Source organism: Equus przewalskii, chromosome 8 (assembly GCF_037783145.1).
Source record: "Equus przewalskii isolate Varuska chromosome 8, EquPr2, whole genome shotgun sequence".
Taxonomy (NCBI): domain Eukaryota; kingdom Metazoa; phylum Chordata; class Mammalia; order Perissodactyla; family Equidae; genus Equus; species Equus przewalskii.
The window spans coordinates 57,963,694-57,981,894 of NC_091838.1; the positions used below are offsets into that span (position 1 = coordinate 57,963,694).

Below are 18,201 nucleotides of genomic sequence, written 5' to 3' on the forward strand. Positions count from 1 at the left end.
TGAGTAAAAGAACAGGAGGACTGTCTTTTGCTTTCTTGCTTTCACAATCTCAAGTCTTTGAGCTGCTCATTGTCCTTCTCCTTCTGCTACTTTCCATCTCTTTTGGTGTGATCTGACAATCCTGTCATCTGCATTGCCCACCTTTCCAGAGTATAAATCCCAAAATCACAGGAAAAAGGATAAAGAGTAAACAGATAATAGGAGAAAAAAAAAGAATGACAAACCATGAAAGACATACGAAGAAGATCTTAAAAATGCACCTGCCTTCAGCGCCACACTCATGTCCATTTTCTCAGTGCCTCTGCAATCTCACACACTCCTAGGCCTTTAGTGACAATTCTGTGTGTTTTACCAGGGTCTTTGTATAGTCTCTTTTGTGCTCCACTACACACTTTTTGTTAAGGACACAACCATATTATAGTCCTTCAAGATAAAATCATCTTTAATTCCTCTTTCTGATTGGTCTCTACGACATAAATTCTCAAGTGACTTTTTCTTCTTTCCACCAAAATATCCAGCAGACACTTTATTTCCCAGTTCACAAGGCTATAACCTTGTTACCTGATGACTAGAATTTTAAGACATTCTCTGAGTCAGGCTCCTGACTTCGGTTTCTCCCTATAATATGACCATGATGTCACTTCAGATACTTTGTGTATAAAATATAGTACAAGCTTCTTGTCCAAAATCTATAAAATACAAAATAATGAGTAGAAAATAAAGAAAAATGCCCTCTAATTCCACTACCCATAGACAACCTGTTTATCTTTATATTCTTTTTTTCTCTGCCAAAAAATACGTATGTACGCACGTGTGTTTATATGTGTATGTATATAATGAAAGTAGGATCATAGTATGAATCTTTTTAAGCCTTTTATACTTAACTATATATTGTAAACTTTGTCTATGTCACTAAATATTCCATTACAATTTTCACTTCCTTTTTTTTTTTTAAAAATTCTATCCTCCACTATTGGACTCTTAAGTTATTGCCTATATTTCACAGCATTAGCTACCACTCTGAATGCCTTGTGTGTCCCAGGCTGAAATACTTTAAACACATTCTTTCATTTAATTCTCACAATAGGCCTGTAAGGCAGACATTATTATCCCATTTAACAGGTAAGCAAACAAAAGCTCAAAGAATTATACACTTGCCATACACAGCTACCATACCTTAGCTGAAATTTGAATACAGATATATTGGACATCAAAATCTGGTAAGTATTCCATACAGTTGCATGCCAATTCATGCTATATAATAAAATTTAAACTTTCTAATTTAATTTTATTAAAATATCACTTCCATCTAATATTTCCCTTGTTAACAATGTACAATGGAAATACAGATTTAATCAAAATCATTACTTTACCTAAAAAGTTAGCAATTTCTTAAGAGTAATAATTGGTGCGAGCAATATAGCAAGATGGAAATTGTAATATAATACTGAGATGGTATTTAAATTTAAACAGTTACATACAATGACATAATTAATTTACTTAGGAAACATCCTAGGTAAACAATTAGAAGTGTACATGAAGCCATGTTAAAAAGACCTATAAATGTATATCAAAAAGACAAAAAAACTAAACTGTAACAAAAAAGAGGATAATGACACAAATTAGACTATGTTATGCCATGAAGCCATTTTAAAAATCAAAATTTTGAAAACATGTTATGGTAAGGGGAATTATTCCAAGTTAATGTCAACAAAGAAAACATTATTTAAAAAATACGTACTGTGGAATTCCAAAACTTTATATTAATTTGTTCATTACACAATATTTATCGGAAGCTTACTTAAGATGAGAACTGTTCTAGGCACTGGGGATATGATAATGAACAGAAGACCTAAAGTCTCTGCTCTCGTACCAGCAGAATATATGTGCTATTTGTTTCGTTCATTGTACTCTTTTATATCACCAATTTTTTATACTCAATTGGATATACATACACTTACACACCCCACACACATAACATGCTCATAAAATTGGCATTACCTATATATATGTTTTTACTTATATATATATATATTTTTTATTTATATGTGTATGTAAAATATATATATATGTTTTTACTCATATATATATGTTTTATATATAAGATATAATAGGCATTATATCTATCTGTCTATATATATAATTTTATAATTGGCATTATATGCATTTATAAGTTATTTATACTACCTAAAGAAATATGTCCTTTAAAAAATATCATCCAATCTCAAGTCTGAAAGCTTTCAATATCCTTTGCCAATTAAACACATCCTTACGCTTATTTTCCAGGACTCTCCAGTGAGAATTGTGTACATGGCACATAGGCCTTACAGGCTGCATTGTGTCCCCCCCCAATATTTGTATGTTAAAACCCTAATCCTCAATGTGACTGTATTTGGAGATATGGCCTTTAAGGAGGTACTTAAGGTTAAATGAAGTCATAAGGGTGGAGCCCTAATCGAATAGTTCTGATGTCTTTATAAGAAGAATAAGGGATATCAGTAGTGCTTGCTCACAGAGAAAGGACCATGTGAAAACGCAGGGAGAAGACGGCCATCTACAAGCCCAGGAGAGAGGCCTCAAAAGAAAACAACCCTGCCAGAACCTTGATTTTGGACTTCTAGCTCCTAGAACTGTGAGAAAATAAATTTCTGTTATCTAAGCCATCCAGTCTGAGCTGTTATGTTACGGCAGCCCAAGCAAACAAATATTATACAGGTTTGGTCATTTTACAGAGGTAGGTCATACAAGTCATGACAATTCTTTTGCTTTGCCCTTTTTCTTACTCAGAAAAGTCTTCTTCATTTATCTATCTGAACTAAACTTATCATCCAAAATTCTGAGTAAATTTTATGGGCTAACTATGTTTCCCAACGACTTCAGTCACCAGTCTCATCTGTCTGAAATTCCATCATGTAGTCAATGGTATAATTAAACACTAAATTACTCTCTTATTTCATTTCTTTTATTTCTACCACTCTAAATGGTAAACAAATCTTTTAAAGATAGGGATTATCATACCTCACATTTTTTTTTCCATACTCTGTAGAGCTCAGTATATTAATGGTTGCAAACAGATGCCAGAAATGAGGAAGAGAAAAAAATTAAAGGGTAGATAGAAATAACTAGAAGCAATACTAAGTTAGGGCAAAAACCTGGGCCCATATACTTTCAAAGCCTGCAGTGCCCTTTCAATACACTCCATATCTCGATTGCCTGTCACCACTGAAGACATCTCATGGTGTGTCATGCTTCCTCTGGTAGACTCCAGATTCTTTTCCTATTCTGACTCAATAGTAAGCAATAGAATATATACTTATTTTTCTGACTATGGGTATTTCTATCATATCATACTGAGAAACCTCTCTGGGGATCAAAAAACCTAGTATCTTTTCTCAATTTCTACAGTTTTAAGTCATCCATTCATATTAAAGTTTGGGGTAAAAAAATTGTAAAAATTTAAACTTAAAAATAAAAGAAATGATGTGAAACATTTATCTCAAAATATCATTTCCATAAAACCTGACAAAAGGCAAACTATATGTTTGAACAACATCATATACAGGGTGTATCTTTAAAATCTGATAAAGCTTATAAATGATTTATATTTCTTTAACCTACCTAAACAAATTGGGATTGGGTAATTCCATCTTCTTACAGGTCCAGGCATACACGTAATGTGAGAATGACCCTATATAAACAAGACAGTACAGCTCAGGAGACATTTGAAAAAGTCTAAAAGCATAATGAATGATTATTAAGAAGACAAGCTTAAATATATTTTGTCATTTATAGATTTTTTTTTACTTCTACTGGATATCTTAGTATGGCAAAATAGAAAAGGTAATTATATACATTTGTGGTAAAACGTAAGAAATCACAAGGTCCCAGTAGAAAACTTAACACTCCATATCACATTAGAATTGTGGTTTTAGCATTTTTCTATCAAAATATGTTCTACTAAAATACTGCAATGATTATACAAATGAAATGGTCATAAACATAGCTGCTTATAATAAATTGCTGTAATATTCAAGATTAAATATGTTAAAGAACAATTATAAAATTCTTTCATAAAAATATGAAAACAAGTCAGTTAAGGTATATTAAATTTTCAATTGAAATATAAAGTCCAGAAAGATTTGACTGAACTTCGAGATTAATAATTTGTGATACAACTTTAAAGACTATAAATTATTAATTTTTAATTTTGCTTCCTAAGGGAATTTGTTTACTTAACATGTGAAATACTTTCTGCCTCAATTTTTTTCTTAGTTTCTTAATGGGTCTATCATTTAGTGAGATTTTTATGAGACCATAATTTTGAGACCTTCCAGAAAACCTACAAAAGAAGATCAATATAAATACATAAAATCAGAATATATATTGCAAATTCACTTTTTTAGCAAAATACACTGGTAGCTGATTTTCAGTAATTAGGGGAAGTTATTTGCAAGGAAGTTTCATTTAATGCTTTAAGTAGTACTTCACTTATATTTTCAAATTCTAAAGATCCAGAAGTTCAATTGTCATATCCTAAGTGAACAGAGAAAAAAGTGAAGCAAAGATTAATTTTGGTTCAAAAATCATTTTTGGTTGCTTGCAAACAAAAAAATTTAGTCCATTCCAGCAACTTCTCTCATGCACGTATTTTCTTGACAAATTGAATAACCTCTCACTTAAAGCTAAACTATGCAGCCTGAGATCAATATTGTTTTAAAGTTGTGGATTGTCAACCATCAGTCGTTAACATATTCTGAAAGGGCAATGAAAATTAAAACCATAATTTTAAAATAGACTTACCTGAAGAGAATAGCCTTGATCACACTGAAAGGATACCACATCACCAACCATATATCTGTCTCCAATTTTAATTCCACTGCTAGGAGTCTGTGGTTCAGGACAGGAATCCAAACCAATTGCTAATAATATGTAATGATAATAATATAAGTAACTTTCAAACGATGAACGCTTAAATCATGCATATTAAATTACCAAAGTTGAACACTGGTGTCGTTAAAACTAGATTTTAATTGAAACATTAAGAATGTTCTGTGATCAACAGGGTGGCAACAGTGCAGAGAGCCCTGAGAACCCCTGGACTGTGACTGATCCAGTTCCAGCAGGTCTACCAAAGTCACCTGGCACACTTAGCTTACACAGGAGATGCTCCTATACAAAGTTACTTCCTCAGGAATGGGAAAGGTAGCTATATGGGTTGACTCATAGAAACAAACACAGAGAGTCAGACAAAATGAAGAGACAAGGGAATATGTTCTAAAGGAAAGAGCAAGATAAAACTCCAGAAAAAAAAACCCTAATGAAACAGATAAGTAATTTATCCAATAAAGAGTTCAAAGAAATGGTCATAAAAATGATCACTGGAACTCAGGAGAAGAATGGCAGCATAAAATGAGAACTTCAACAAAGAGGCAGAAAGTATAAGAAAGAACCACTTAGAGCTGAAGAATACAATAACTGAAATGAAAAATACAATACAGAGAATCAACAGCAGATTAGATTATATGGAGGAACAAATTAGCAATCTGGAAGACAAAATAGTGGAAATCACCCAATCAGAAAAGCAAAAAGAAGAAAGAATTTTTAAAAATGAGGACAATTTAAGGGAACTCTGGGACAATATCAAGTTTACTAACATTTGCATTGTGGTGTCCCAGAAAGAGATGAGGGAGAGGAAGGGGCAGAAAATTGATTTGAAGAAATAATGGCTGAAAACTTCCCCACCTTGGAGAAGGAAACAGATATCCAGGTCCTGGAAGCACAGAGACTACCAAACAAGATGAACCCAAAGAGATCCACACCAAGACATATTATAAGTAATGGTAAAAGTGAAAGATAAAAAGAGAATCTTAAAAGCAACAAGAGAAAAAACATCTAGTCACATATAAGGGAACCCCTCTATAAGACTATCAGCTGATTTTTCAGCAGAAACTTTGCAGGGCAGAAGGGAATAGCAGGATATAAAATTAAAGTGCTGAAAAGGAAAAACTTACAACCAAGAATACTCTACCCAGCAAAGTTATCATTTAAAATAGAAGGAGAGAGAAAAAACTTTCCACACAAGCAAAAACTAAAGGAGTTATCACCACTAAAGCAGCCTCACAAAATATATTAAAAGGTCTTCTCTAAGTGAAAAAGAACAGGTCACACCTAGGAATAAGAAAATATATGAAAGAAAAAAATGTAACTGGTAAAGGCAAATATATAATACAATTAGTAGATCAATAACTTTAAAAGCTAACATGAAGGTCCAAAGACAAAACTAGTTAAATCAAGTATAACTACAATAAGTAGGTAAGGGATATACAAAATAAAAGATGTAAAATACCATGCCATAAACATAAAACATGAAGGGGGGATTAAAAATGTAGTGCTTTTAGAATGCATTCAAACTTAAGCAACTATCACCTTAAAATAGACTGCTATATATATAAGTTGATATATAAGAACCTCATAGTAACCACAAACCAAAAACCTACAATAGATATAGAAAAAGTAAGAGAAAGAAACAAAATATAATACTAAAAAAGTCATCAAATCACAAAGTAAGAAACAAAGAGAAGAAAAAAGGGAACAGAGAAGAACTACAAAAACAATCAGAAAACAATTAACAAAATGGTAATAAATACATACCTATCAATAATTACCTTAAATGTAAATAGACTAAACACTTCAATAAAAGGATATAGGGTGGCTGAATGGATAAAAAACAAGACCCATCTATACGTTGCCTGCAAGAGACTCACTTTAGATCTAAAGAAATACACAAACTGAATGTGAAGGGACAGAAGATTTTCCACGCAAACAAAAATGAGAAGGAAGCTAGGGTAGCATCACTCATATCAGACAAAATAGACTTTAAAATAAAGACAGTAACAAAAGACAAAGGGACATGACATAATATTAAAGAAGTCAATCCAAGAAGAAGATATAACAAGTGCAAATGTTTGTGCAACCAATCTAGGAGCAGCTAAATATACAAAGCAAATATTAACATACATTAAGGAAAAAATTGACAGTAATAGAGTAATAGCAGGAAAGTTTAATAAGCCACTTACATCAATGGCTAGATCACTGAGACAGAAAATCAATAAAGAAACATTAACTTTAAATGACACATTAAACCAGATGGTATTAATAGATAAATATAGAACATTACATCCAAAAACTGCAGAATAGACATTCTTTCCAAGTGTACATGGAACATTCCCCAGGGTAAATCACATGTTAGGTCACAAAACAAGTCACTACAAGTTGAGGAAGACTGAAGTCATGACAAGCATCTTTTCTAACCACAACAGTATGAAACTAGGAATCAATTACAAGAAGAAAACTGGAAAAAACACAAACACACCGATACTAAAGAGTGTGCTACTAAACAACCAATAGGTAAGCAAATAAATCAAAGAGAAAATAAAAAAATACCTTGAGACAAATGAAAATGAAAACAACTTTCCAAAATTGATGTACAAAGAATGTACATTTGCGTGCACAGAATGGCAAAGCATATAGTTACAACTGTATCACCTTCAAAAGCAATAAAATGGGATTTATTAAGAAGAAAAAAGAATGTTCAGTGAACAAGATTTACCTGTACATGTTGAGAAATGTTCTTTGGAACTCACCATAAACTATTTCTGTTGAAATTTCATGGCACTAAGCATTAAATTTGTTGTTAGTGCCATGGAGCCAATTCTGACTGCTAGTGACCCTGTGTACAGCAGAACAGAACCCTGCCTGGTCTTTTTGCGCCATCCTCTCACCTTCTGGAATTATACCAGACAGTGCTCAGCTGCTATTCAGGGGTTTTCATGGAAAATTTTTTTCAAAATTGGGTGGCCAGGTCCTTCTTCCTAGTCTGTCAAGTCTGGAATCTCTGCTGAAACCTGTCCACCATGGGTGACCCTGATGGTTTTTGAAATACTGATGGCATAGCTTTCAGCATCTCAGCAACACACAGCTGCCAAAGTTTGACAACCGACAGATGCATGGGTGTGGTTCCCTGATTGAGACATGAACCTGGGCTGGGGCAGTGAGAGCGCCAAATATTAACCACTAGACCACCAGACCACCAGGGGTGGCTAACCATTAAATAGCTGTGCGATTACACTTAAATTCCTTTTTAACTCCCAGCCTAAATGTCTTCTACTGTAAAACGAACAAAAAAACAAAATCCCCAAATAAAAAATAAAAATAATTATTTTGAGAATAAAATTATAATTGTAAAACATTCTTAGCAAAATGACTGAAAACTATTTGCTATTTCATCCATATCACTTGGTTCTTTCTTCCTTCATACAGAATGGACTTTTTTTTTTAATTAAGATTATGATAGTTAACAACCTTGTGAAATTACAGTTGTACATCATTATTAGTCATGTTGTAGGTACACCACTTCACCCCTAGTGCCCTCCCACCCCCATTTCCCCTGGTAACCACCGATCAGTTCTCTTTGTCCATATATTAACTACAACCTATGAGTGGAGTCATACAGAGTTCATCTTTCTCTGTCTGGCTTATTTCGCTCAACATAATACCCTCAAGGTCTATCCATGTTGTTGTGAATGGGACGACTTTGTCCTTTTTTATGGCTGAGTATCACGAGATATATTTTGACATACTTATTATATATAAGATTTAAAAAATATAATTATAAGAAAGATTTGTCTTCCAAACATACTGTAATCAGAAAGGAGAAAAACATGTAACTCACTGAGATCTAAAAAGTGCTATGTAACATTTGAAATCAGTTATTTATGAAAGGGAGATAATGATAAAATTCAAAGTACTTTCATTATTTTTACATTAACAATCTACTTTTCAACATAAAGGAATAAAACATACTACACATAGAAGGTTTACCATAAAAAATTCATCTAACGGTTTAGAAGATTGTTTGATTTTTTTTTGCCAGAACATGTGGCAAATACAATATACTCATGTTTTGCCAAACGTGAGTATATTATTATTAAAACCTTTTTATCATCAATAAAAGCCAATGTTTATTATCCATTTCTTTGTAACTCACATTTTGAAGCTAATCTAACACATATTTAAGTGGATGAGAGGAAATAGTCACCACTCCAAAATCATTATACATACATATTAATTTCATAGTTAATGAAATTCATTCATTCATTCACCACGCTATTTCCCTCTGATACATGCTTTCATAGCACCACCCTCTACATCTCCTTTGTGGCACTTAACATAAACTAATAATAAGTAAGTAACTGTAATTTGTTCAATATTTATCTCCCCTCTGAGAATGGAAGCTCTAGGCTCTAAGGGCAGTTTAGAGCACAGCGTCTTAAGGAAGCACTCAAAATCGCTGGCTGTATGAATGAGTGAACAGTATAAAAAAGAAAGTGAATCTCAATATTGATCATTTCTTAATAAACACAAATGTCTACTTCTGCAAATGGAAGATACTTTGATGACACAGTGGCCACAGTAGCTAAAAATCATGCCAAATTAGGTGACATTTAAGGATAGAAAACGACATAAAAGCAGTAATGACAGCGTTACGATTAGATCAGAAAGTAAGACAGTAAAGAGGAGGAGTAAATTGGTCATTTGGGAATCCAATTGAGACAGTCCTAAAAGAGATTAGGGGAGTCTTTGGACTGGAATTCAATGCCCTTTGGCTTAATTAGTTTGGTTTCCAAACATATGTTGTGTTTCATATTTCTTGATTTTTTGTAATCTTGAATTTATGGACTTAAGAAAGATAAGGTACAATTAAATTATGATCTACTTTTAAAATTGCAAGGGCTAACTTAATGTCTTGCTTCCCCAACCAGATTTTGAGATCCAAGAATAGATACAAACTGTCTTACATTTGTTTTATTCTCATTTAATACCCATTAATGGGCCTTACACATTAAACTTCTCTGATTTCATAGAGTCCTTTACAGGAATTACTGAATAGAAAAAAAAGTGAATTATGATATAAACATGTATGTCTTATCAATATCATTTCACCTTCCTTTGGTACAATCTTAGTTTCTTGGGAGTCCTGAATAGTTCATTTATTAGTCTTCACCATTAAGGTCATTCTCACAGTCATTCTTATTGTGAAGGCCAAATTTTTTATACATTCATTTCTCTTTTCTTTCTATTAAGTACCCCATTCAGGGTCATATACACAGACGACTATTAATAGCCAGAAGTGGTGATTTCCTCCTCTGGGAGGAGGATAAATAAAACTATGGCATGGTGATGCCATAGAATATAGAAACCTAGTTTTTAAGATAGGTTTGTACCTAGTATATATAGAGATAGTAAAATACTTATGAAAGAGTTTTAACTTAAAAAATGTGATGCAAAACTCTATAAACTATGTAATAGCAACTTTGTAAGTTAAAAATTAGTATATGGGGGCCAGCCCAGTGGCACAGTGGTTAAGTTTGCACGTTCTGCTTCGGCGGCCTGGGGTTCACCAGTTCAGATCCCGGGTGGGGACACGGCATTGCTTGGCAAGCCATGCTGTGGTAGGCATCCCATGTATAAAGTAGAGGAAGATGGGCACGGATGTTAGCTCAGGGCCAGTCTTCCTCAGCAAAAAGAGGGGGATTGGCAGCAGATGTCAGCTAAGGGTTAATCTTCCTCAAAAAGAAGAGAAAAATTCCTATATGCATATAGCCACAGAGAAAAATGACCAAAAGGAAACATGCCAAAAATTAGCTGTGGTTATGATTCTTGATTATGAAATTACTGCTGACTTATATGTCCTGCCTTGTATTTTCAAAAATTTTATAATGAACATGGATTACTTTGGACATAATAAAATCACTTATCTATTAGATAAATTAGTACTAGCAGAGAATTGGGGGGGGGGTACAAGAACATACTTCCTTCTATTTTTCTAGAAAAATTTGTGTTGGACCAGCTCATCTGTTGAATATGATTGTTTCAAGGAAGAAAGTAACATGATAAGGTAATCAGACAAGCAGGAGAAGTCATATATTGACAGCCTCTCTTATTTTTTTGCAACCATTTATTTTATGTTCACTAAAGAAAACAGAACAGAGGGTCTGGCCCAGTGGTGCAGCGGTTAAGTGCCCACGTTCCACTTTGGCAGCCCAGGGTTCGCTGATTTGGATCCTGGGTGCGGACACAGCAACGCTTGGCAAGCTATGCTGTGGTAGGCGTCCCACGTATAAAGTAGAGGAAGACGGGCATGGATGTTAGCTCAGGGCCAGCCTTCCCCAGCAAAAAGAGGAGGATTGGTGGCAGACGTTAGCTCAGGGCTAATCTTCCTCAAAAAGAAAAAAAATTGAATAGAAATATCTGAAAACCTTGCAACTCATATTTTACAGTCCTTTTTTTATTTACACAGATGACCTCTGAGTAATTAAAAGGTAATTTAAAAATGTCTTTTTTAAGAATTATTTTTCGTTCCTTTTAAGTGACAAAATCAATAGGTTATTTGTAGGAATCAAAAAAGAAAAAGAGAATTTTCGTATAAATGTTGCAAAGGATTCTCTCCTGCTTAGCCAAGGCAAACAAAATATTGACTCATTTGCAGCTCCATAAGTATAAATTTTGTAAAATTATGTCCTTGGCAATCAAAGATGCTCTCTGGGCAAAATTTTTTAATGGAACTTGGATCAATTAACCTGCTGTTGCAGCCAAAACCAAACAAATGAATCTAGGGACAAATCCATATCAAAACTGCATAGAGTTATGTCTGCTGTCAAATTACTCTAGCTAGTTACCCTGGCTGAAAGCATTAAAACCTCCGTTCTGCACATCTCTAACATTTATTTATAACCCAAAATTATTCTTTCCAATTCTGTTCACAAGGAATCAATCTGGAGTAGAAAATGCTGTTAATCATATCATTCATATCTGATCTGATTACATACATATATTTATTTACTTATTTATATAATACTTCCTAGTATTCCTAATGATTTTAATGAGTCTTTAATGCATTGAGAGAGGGAGACAGGGAGGGAAAGAAAGCTTAATTACTGCTAAGACTCCCAGTAACAACATTTTGCAAAAGGAAAAACTCCTTCATGAATTTGAAAAGACAACCCATGTATAAATTTATTGAAAATGATGACAAAAAATAGTGGATTTGCACTTATGTGAAAAAGGACCAGGAATCAAACCATATGTCTTTGCACAAGAGGTTGTATTCAGTGATAGTGAACATCTTGTTATTTTAAATATATAACATGTTCTCAATTTTAAATCTTTCTCTAAATAATGGATAAAAAATAACTATTATTTCTATGTTTATGCTATATTTGAGAGTTTTTTAATACTCTAGAATTAACATTTGGCATTCAACGTTTATCATTACAAGATAATAGTCTGAGAATAATGTTGAAGTTGGTGATAATCATGGGCGAATTCAATATGATCTGGTATACTAGTTTGAAGAGTTGTAGAAAAATGCAATGGCAAGCTTGCAGACTTTTTTCTGATATATTGTAACTTGGAATTAATTAATTAATCTACTAAACAAATATCTGTCAAATACCTATTAGGTAACATGTAACGAATGTCTGTGGATAAGTTTTTTTAGAAGGAACAATTCCGACTTAACGGTCACTGATGGGCAGCAATGGTTTAGGAAGATGTTGTGGTGCAGGCTTTGCTCACATTTACCTTGATCCTTAACTTTTTATTTACTTACTTTACTTAAGTTTACCCTAATTAATGTTTAACTTAGCAATACTCCGAATAACTAATTGAATATTCAGTGTTAGATCCTTATCAAACTTTAGCCTACCTAATAATGCTAAGTTAAATGATAAAATGTTAGAGTCTGATATGTAGGTACCATTTGTTCATTAAATAAGTATTACTGAACACCTATTGCGTACTCTGTATCTTATTAAATGCTGGAAATGCAAAGATTGATTGACAACATAAGCAACTATGCTCTAAAGAAACTCTTGGTGGAGAAGGCGAGGGGGTTGTTTTAAAAGACCATTATTCTAGTCGAACAATCAAAATAAATGAAGGTTGTCCTTTGTTTAAATAATTATTTCATAAGGAATAACCTATGTGAGTACTAAAAGATGATAGATTTTACCAATTCATGATAAGGAGGGGGAAGGTGGGTGTGATGTTCTGGCAGACAAAGTGGCATATTAAATGAATGGAGTTTCAAGCGATTTTTTCTTCTTTTATCGAAAAGAGAGGGAGTGTTTTGAGAAAGGCAGCAAAAGATGAAGCTGAAAAGGGAGATAGGATATAGATTGTGAACAGCCTTATAGTCTTAACCAATGCAGGGAATTGTATTTTCCTTCTGTAGATAATGGAGGGAAAATTCAGTTATTAAGAACAACCTCTGTGTGCATCCTGGCTCTACTAGTTTCTTGCTCTTTTTCGTAAAGTCTGAGATGGTTTCTATGCCTCAGTTCCTTCACCTATAAAATGGGATGCAAAAGTTCCAACTTCATAGGAATATTGTGATGTTTAAAAAAAGCAATACAGGCTTACTACTTAGACTAGTGCCAGAGACATAGTCAGTTCTCATCAAATGTTAACACTATTATTGAATGGTTTTAAGCTTGGAAGTGAGGTGGTCAGTTTGCATTTTAGACAAAGGATATCTTTTTCTGTCGTCATGAGAGTATGTTTCTGTATGTGTAAGATCAATAGGTTTCACATAAAAACTCTAGGAATATAAAGGAAATATGTAAAGATTTATATTAAAGTGCCAAGAATTTAAATAGCTTGAGTTTTGTGATTGACTTAGACGAAAAGCTTCTATATATAGCTAAAACGTCATTGGCTTTACTGGGAGAAAACCCAGAGACCAGGATCAGTGTTATTAGCTCAATACATAACTAGAGACAGTTTAGGAATACAAAAACACAATGTTTCTGGAATTCAGAAACTTAGGCTAAAAATATCTCTAAATCAACATCACAAAGAGGTGAAAAGTCAGTTAGAAGACCATGAAATAAATTTTGATTAAAAGAAAAGAGGAAACAAACTATGACAAAACTGTAATGGCCTGATATGGTTAAGAAATGAAATGTGTTTATGAAGATCAATTACACATATTTGTATGTAATATGTTCTGAGTTAATGGCACTGAAACTAGAAATGACAAATATTAATAATTTAACTTATGAGATGTGCATAAACTAGTTATAACAAAATTGTTAAAGTAAAAATACAATCAATCTTAAAATCACTATTTTTCTCAAATAATCAATTATCTAGTTATCCCAAGGTAGGAAACCATTTCTAGTGATTATAAAACTAAACTCATTAAGATCTAATGTACTCTCTCTTAAGCATATTGGTCAAGGATGAAAAGTAGTAAAATAAATATTGTACTGAATTGAATATTTTGTTATTTATAAGCTAGAGTTAAATGGATACATTTCTGGGCATTTACTATTTTATGACTATTTTCTATGCCTTTGGATATGCATACCAGCACTCCAAGTATTGCATGGGTTGGAAAGACTTTTTCAGGCTACCTGAGTTTTCCCAGGATTTACAGCAAAATTATTAGCTGCATGAGTGCTCTCAGGTGTGGGAAGAGAGAATTCTATTCATTATAGCAACATGTACCATTGCCTTCCTCAGAGACTATGTCCTGAGATCTTTGAGCACTCTTATATTTGCAAATACCATTACTGCACAAGGTTTCCCCTTTTAAAGCAATATGTAGATGTAAAATTATGGGAGAAAATGAATTGTTGACTTTCGTTAGTAGGTAAAACGAAAACAATGATATGAAATGATCAAAATGGGCATCTAGAAATACTAATGAGACTACGGCATGGAAAAGATACATTGGGCAAAAGGAACATATTTGTTTGATATTATTAATAATAATAATAATCTGGCATTCCAAAGTTAAAATGTCAAGATTTCAAGTTTAAGGAGGGAAAGAGCACTATATGCTAAAAATTGTCCTATTTGTCAGCATTTACCTTTTAAGTAAATAAAAATCAAGGCACATCTGTCTAGTAACTGCGCCATCAGATAATCTAGATTTTTTTTTTCTGAAAACCTCATGACTGAGTAGGAAAATCAGACACAGAAAATACTTGTTGAAAGAAATCTTAGCCAAATTTCCATTTCCCAAGACAGAACACCTGCCATGTTTCCTGAAACTTTTACTATTTAAAATATTCCTTTAGGAATATAGAAAGAGTCTACTTTCTTGGTTAAAAAATTTTTTTAAAAACCATGCCGTCTGTCCTTTTTATAGCAAACTTTAATGTCTTCTGCATCTGTTGCTGGTATTCGTAGTGTTGACTCTGAGACTGTTATTTCCCTGTTGTGATTCCTTCCTTATGTTACCCTGTGGGCAGAACTTTTATCTCAGAGACTGTCACAAATGAAATACCAAAGATGCGCAGTGAAACAGGTGTCTTCTCAATGGACAAAAGTTAATATAACTCCCTTGTTTATAATACACACACACACACACACACACACACACAACTATTATTCCCAGTACCCACTGCCTAGGCATTTCACTTTTCATAGCATCAAAACTTAATTTTTTAAAAATTTTTCTTATGTTCCTTGTTTATATGCATTAAAAAACAGTTTTCTCTGACAGATGCTACTGTGTTTTTACCCCAGTAATTTTGGGGGCTTCTAAATACATAGAGAAGTTCTTTGAAATTTTAATGTTTAGTTAATATAACCTGCCTCCACAAGTGGACAGATTCTTCCATTACCACAAAATAGATGTTTCTCCATTAAGGAAAGATTTTACCATTTTGAAACCTGAGAGAAATTAAGGTGCCCTTTCCACAAACAAAATGGATTATTTGCAAAAAAGCCACTGTGCTGGGTCCATTCTCCAGAGTTTCTGGAAGTAATGTACTGGAGTCTACACTGAGTGATCAGATCGCCTTCGAGTTTGCCCTGCTGGACACTGTAGCAAACTACAGCTGCTCTATGCAGCATTTGATCCACCAAACGCATTGTAACTGCTTGTCAATAAATTTCTTATTAACAAAGCACCCAAAAATGCTGCCATAGCTTGTTTTATAAATTTGTCCTTAAAGACTAGAGCAGAAAGGATTAGTCATTTTAAGTCTGTAAAGCTGTACTTAAACTTCGTTGTTCATTCTCCCCGATTCTCTTGCGTGTTCTCAGTTCTTTGCAAATACTATGCTAATGTCCTTATTGAGTAGACAATAGATTTGAAAACATGAAGAATATTCCAAAATCTTTTTAATTAATTAAAAGAACATAGGCGTGCTCTGGCACTGACTTCACCACTGTCCACTCAATGTACCATTTTCTCTTTTCTTTCCTCTCTTTATCTGTTCCTCTGTCCTACTTGACTCTCTTTTTCCATATTCTGCTTCTTTTTCTCGTCTCTTTCTCTGTACTTCTCTACTTTTCTATTTATAATTCTTATTTTAATTTAGACTCACTGACCTTGTTTAAAAACAGGACTTATAACTTGAGTATTTTTAAGTGACAATATTACCAAGTGTAACTATTTAGTGAGGCATTTATTTAATTTCTCCAAAAAGAAAGGTTTTTTTTTTACCTGGAGAATATTTTAACTTCTTCTATTAAGTTATGATTTGATAAAAATTAATGGTTTAATGTAACTTTACAGGCTTTTTGTAGTACTTTAATCCGGGAAGATTTCTGGAATTTTGTTCCAATTAAAAGGGAGCACCCAGCAAATATTTTCATGTCTCAGTTAGGCCCCTCAACACAATGTTTAAAAATTTGGTGATCATCGTGTCATCTTCTATTGGATTCCATCACGTGGTTTTTGAAAAATACAGTTAATATTGTCCTTAGATTGCCTAAATACAGTTCCTAGTTTTTTGTTTGTCTTTCTCTTACGTGAAGAACTCAGAGATCTAATAATACTTAAGGAGTATCTGGGGATCAGTTTGAACTCAGAGCATCATTTTGTGAACATTCACTTTAGATTATGTGAATTCAAAGCTAACAAATTAAATGCCATTTCCTGGGAGTAGCCTCTAGACAGCTAGGAGAGCTGGTGGTCTAATTATGTAAAGGAACTGCTCATAAAATACACTGATACATCATTTGTTCTCATGGTCATTCATTACCAAGGGCAAGTTTTTTCCCACATTCTTGAGTTTGATTCAGATAACTAATTTAGAAAATATTAGCATTCCTTGATTGCTCATTTTATAAAAATAGCTGGTTGTAACATAGTTGGATAAATAACCACAAATATAGGGAAAAACCACTTTGGACGTAGCTAAGTTTACACTTGATTAGGACAGAGATTTATCTCATTCATCTTCCAACCCCTCTACAGTTCTGATCTGACTTTCCTGAGTTAGGTATTTAACTTTACTTTTTAAATTAAGGATCATGAATAAAGATGCTTAAATTATATTTCTAGTATGCCTTTCTCTCAAAGATGTTGGTTTCCAAGACCTGAAATTTCAAGATCTAAAATTTAAATCCACTAGTCATTGTTTCCCTTTAGGAAGAGCAGTCAGACTCTCAATTCTTTGTTCTAAGAGGTAATCCATTGTGTATCATTAACTCTTATTATTTGTTGATTAGGATATTGCTCAATTTCTTTCATTTATTGAACATAATTAAGAGTTTCTAACCAAAATAATAGTTTGAAAAATATTATAGATAATTGCATAAATAATCCTATTAAATATTAATGAGTTTATATTATTTCTCTTAAACAAATAAAGGACTTTTTGGCATTCAACAAAACATTTCAGAAATGTAAAAACTGTATACAACAGGCTTTTAAAATTTTTCTTCATTTTCTTTGTGATTATGACAATTTAATGGTATTACAAATAACTATCAAACAGATGCTACTTTTGAACTGCATCATCTCTAGTGAAGTCAAATTTCTGATTATGACATCCTATACCCTTCAGGAGTAGCCTTGCCTATATAAGCAGCCTTAGTTCCCAGTGCTGCCTCAAAAATCATGCACCAGACCTACTGAACTAGTTGTAATTCTCCTAACGTGCCATATATCATAGCTTTGTTTGAACATGAAGTTTTCCTGCTAAAAATATCCACTCCTTCTTGTCTAACTACAAAACTCCTGTTTATTTGTTAAGACTCAGCCAAAGTTCATGTCCTGTTTAAACTACTTCCTGAACTTCCTAAATGGAGCTGATTACTTACCGCTTTTGTGCAGTCTACCATAAATATCTCTATTCCCGTATTCATAGCACTGTATTATTGCTTTACCTCCCTGTC

The 18,201-nt window shown here is 33.2% G+C and overlaps 1 protein-coding gene across 7 annotated transcripts in view; it reads right to left on the minus strand.

The window, feature by feature from the left end:
• Nucleotides 1-18,201, minus strand: part of CSMD3 (CUB and Sushi multiple domains 3) — a 1,172,992-nt gene that overhangs the window by 116,880 nt on the left and 1,037,911 nt on the right. For all 7 annotated transcript variants that reach the window (XM_070630871.1, XM_070630869.1, XM_070630875.1 and 4 more), the window contains 2 exons: nt 4,801-4,919; nt 3,619-3,688 (listed from right to left, as the gene is read on the minus strand). In XM_070630871.1, coding sequence (XP_070486972.1) covers nt 3,619-3,688; nt 4,801-4,919 — 189 coding nt within the window. The remainder of the gene's footprint in view (nt 1-3,618; nt 3,689-4,800; nt 4,920-18,201) is intronic.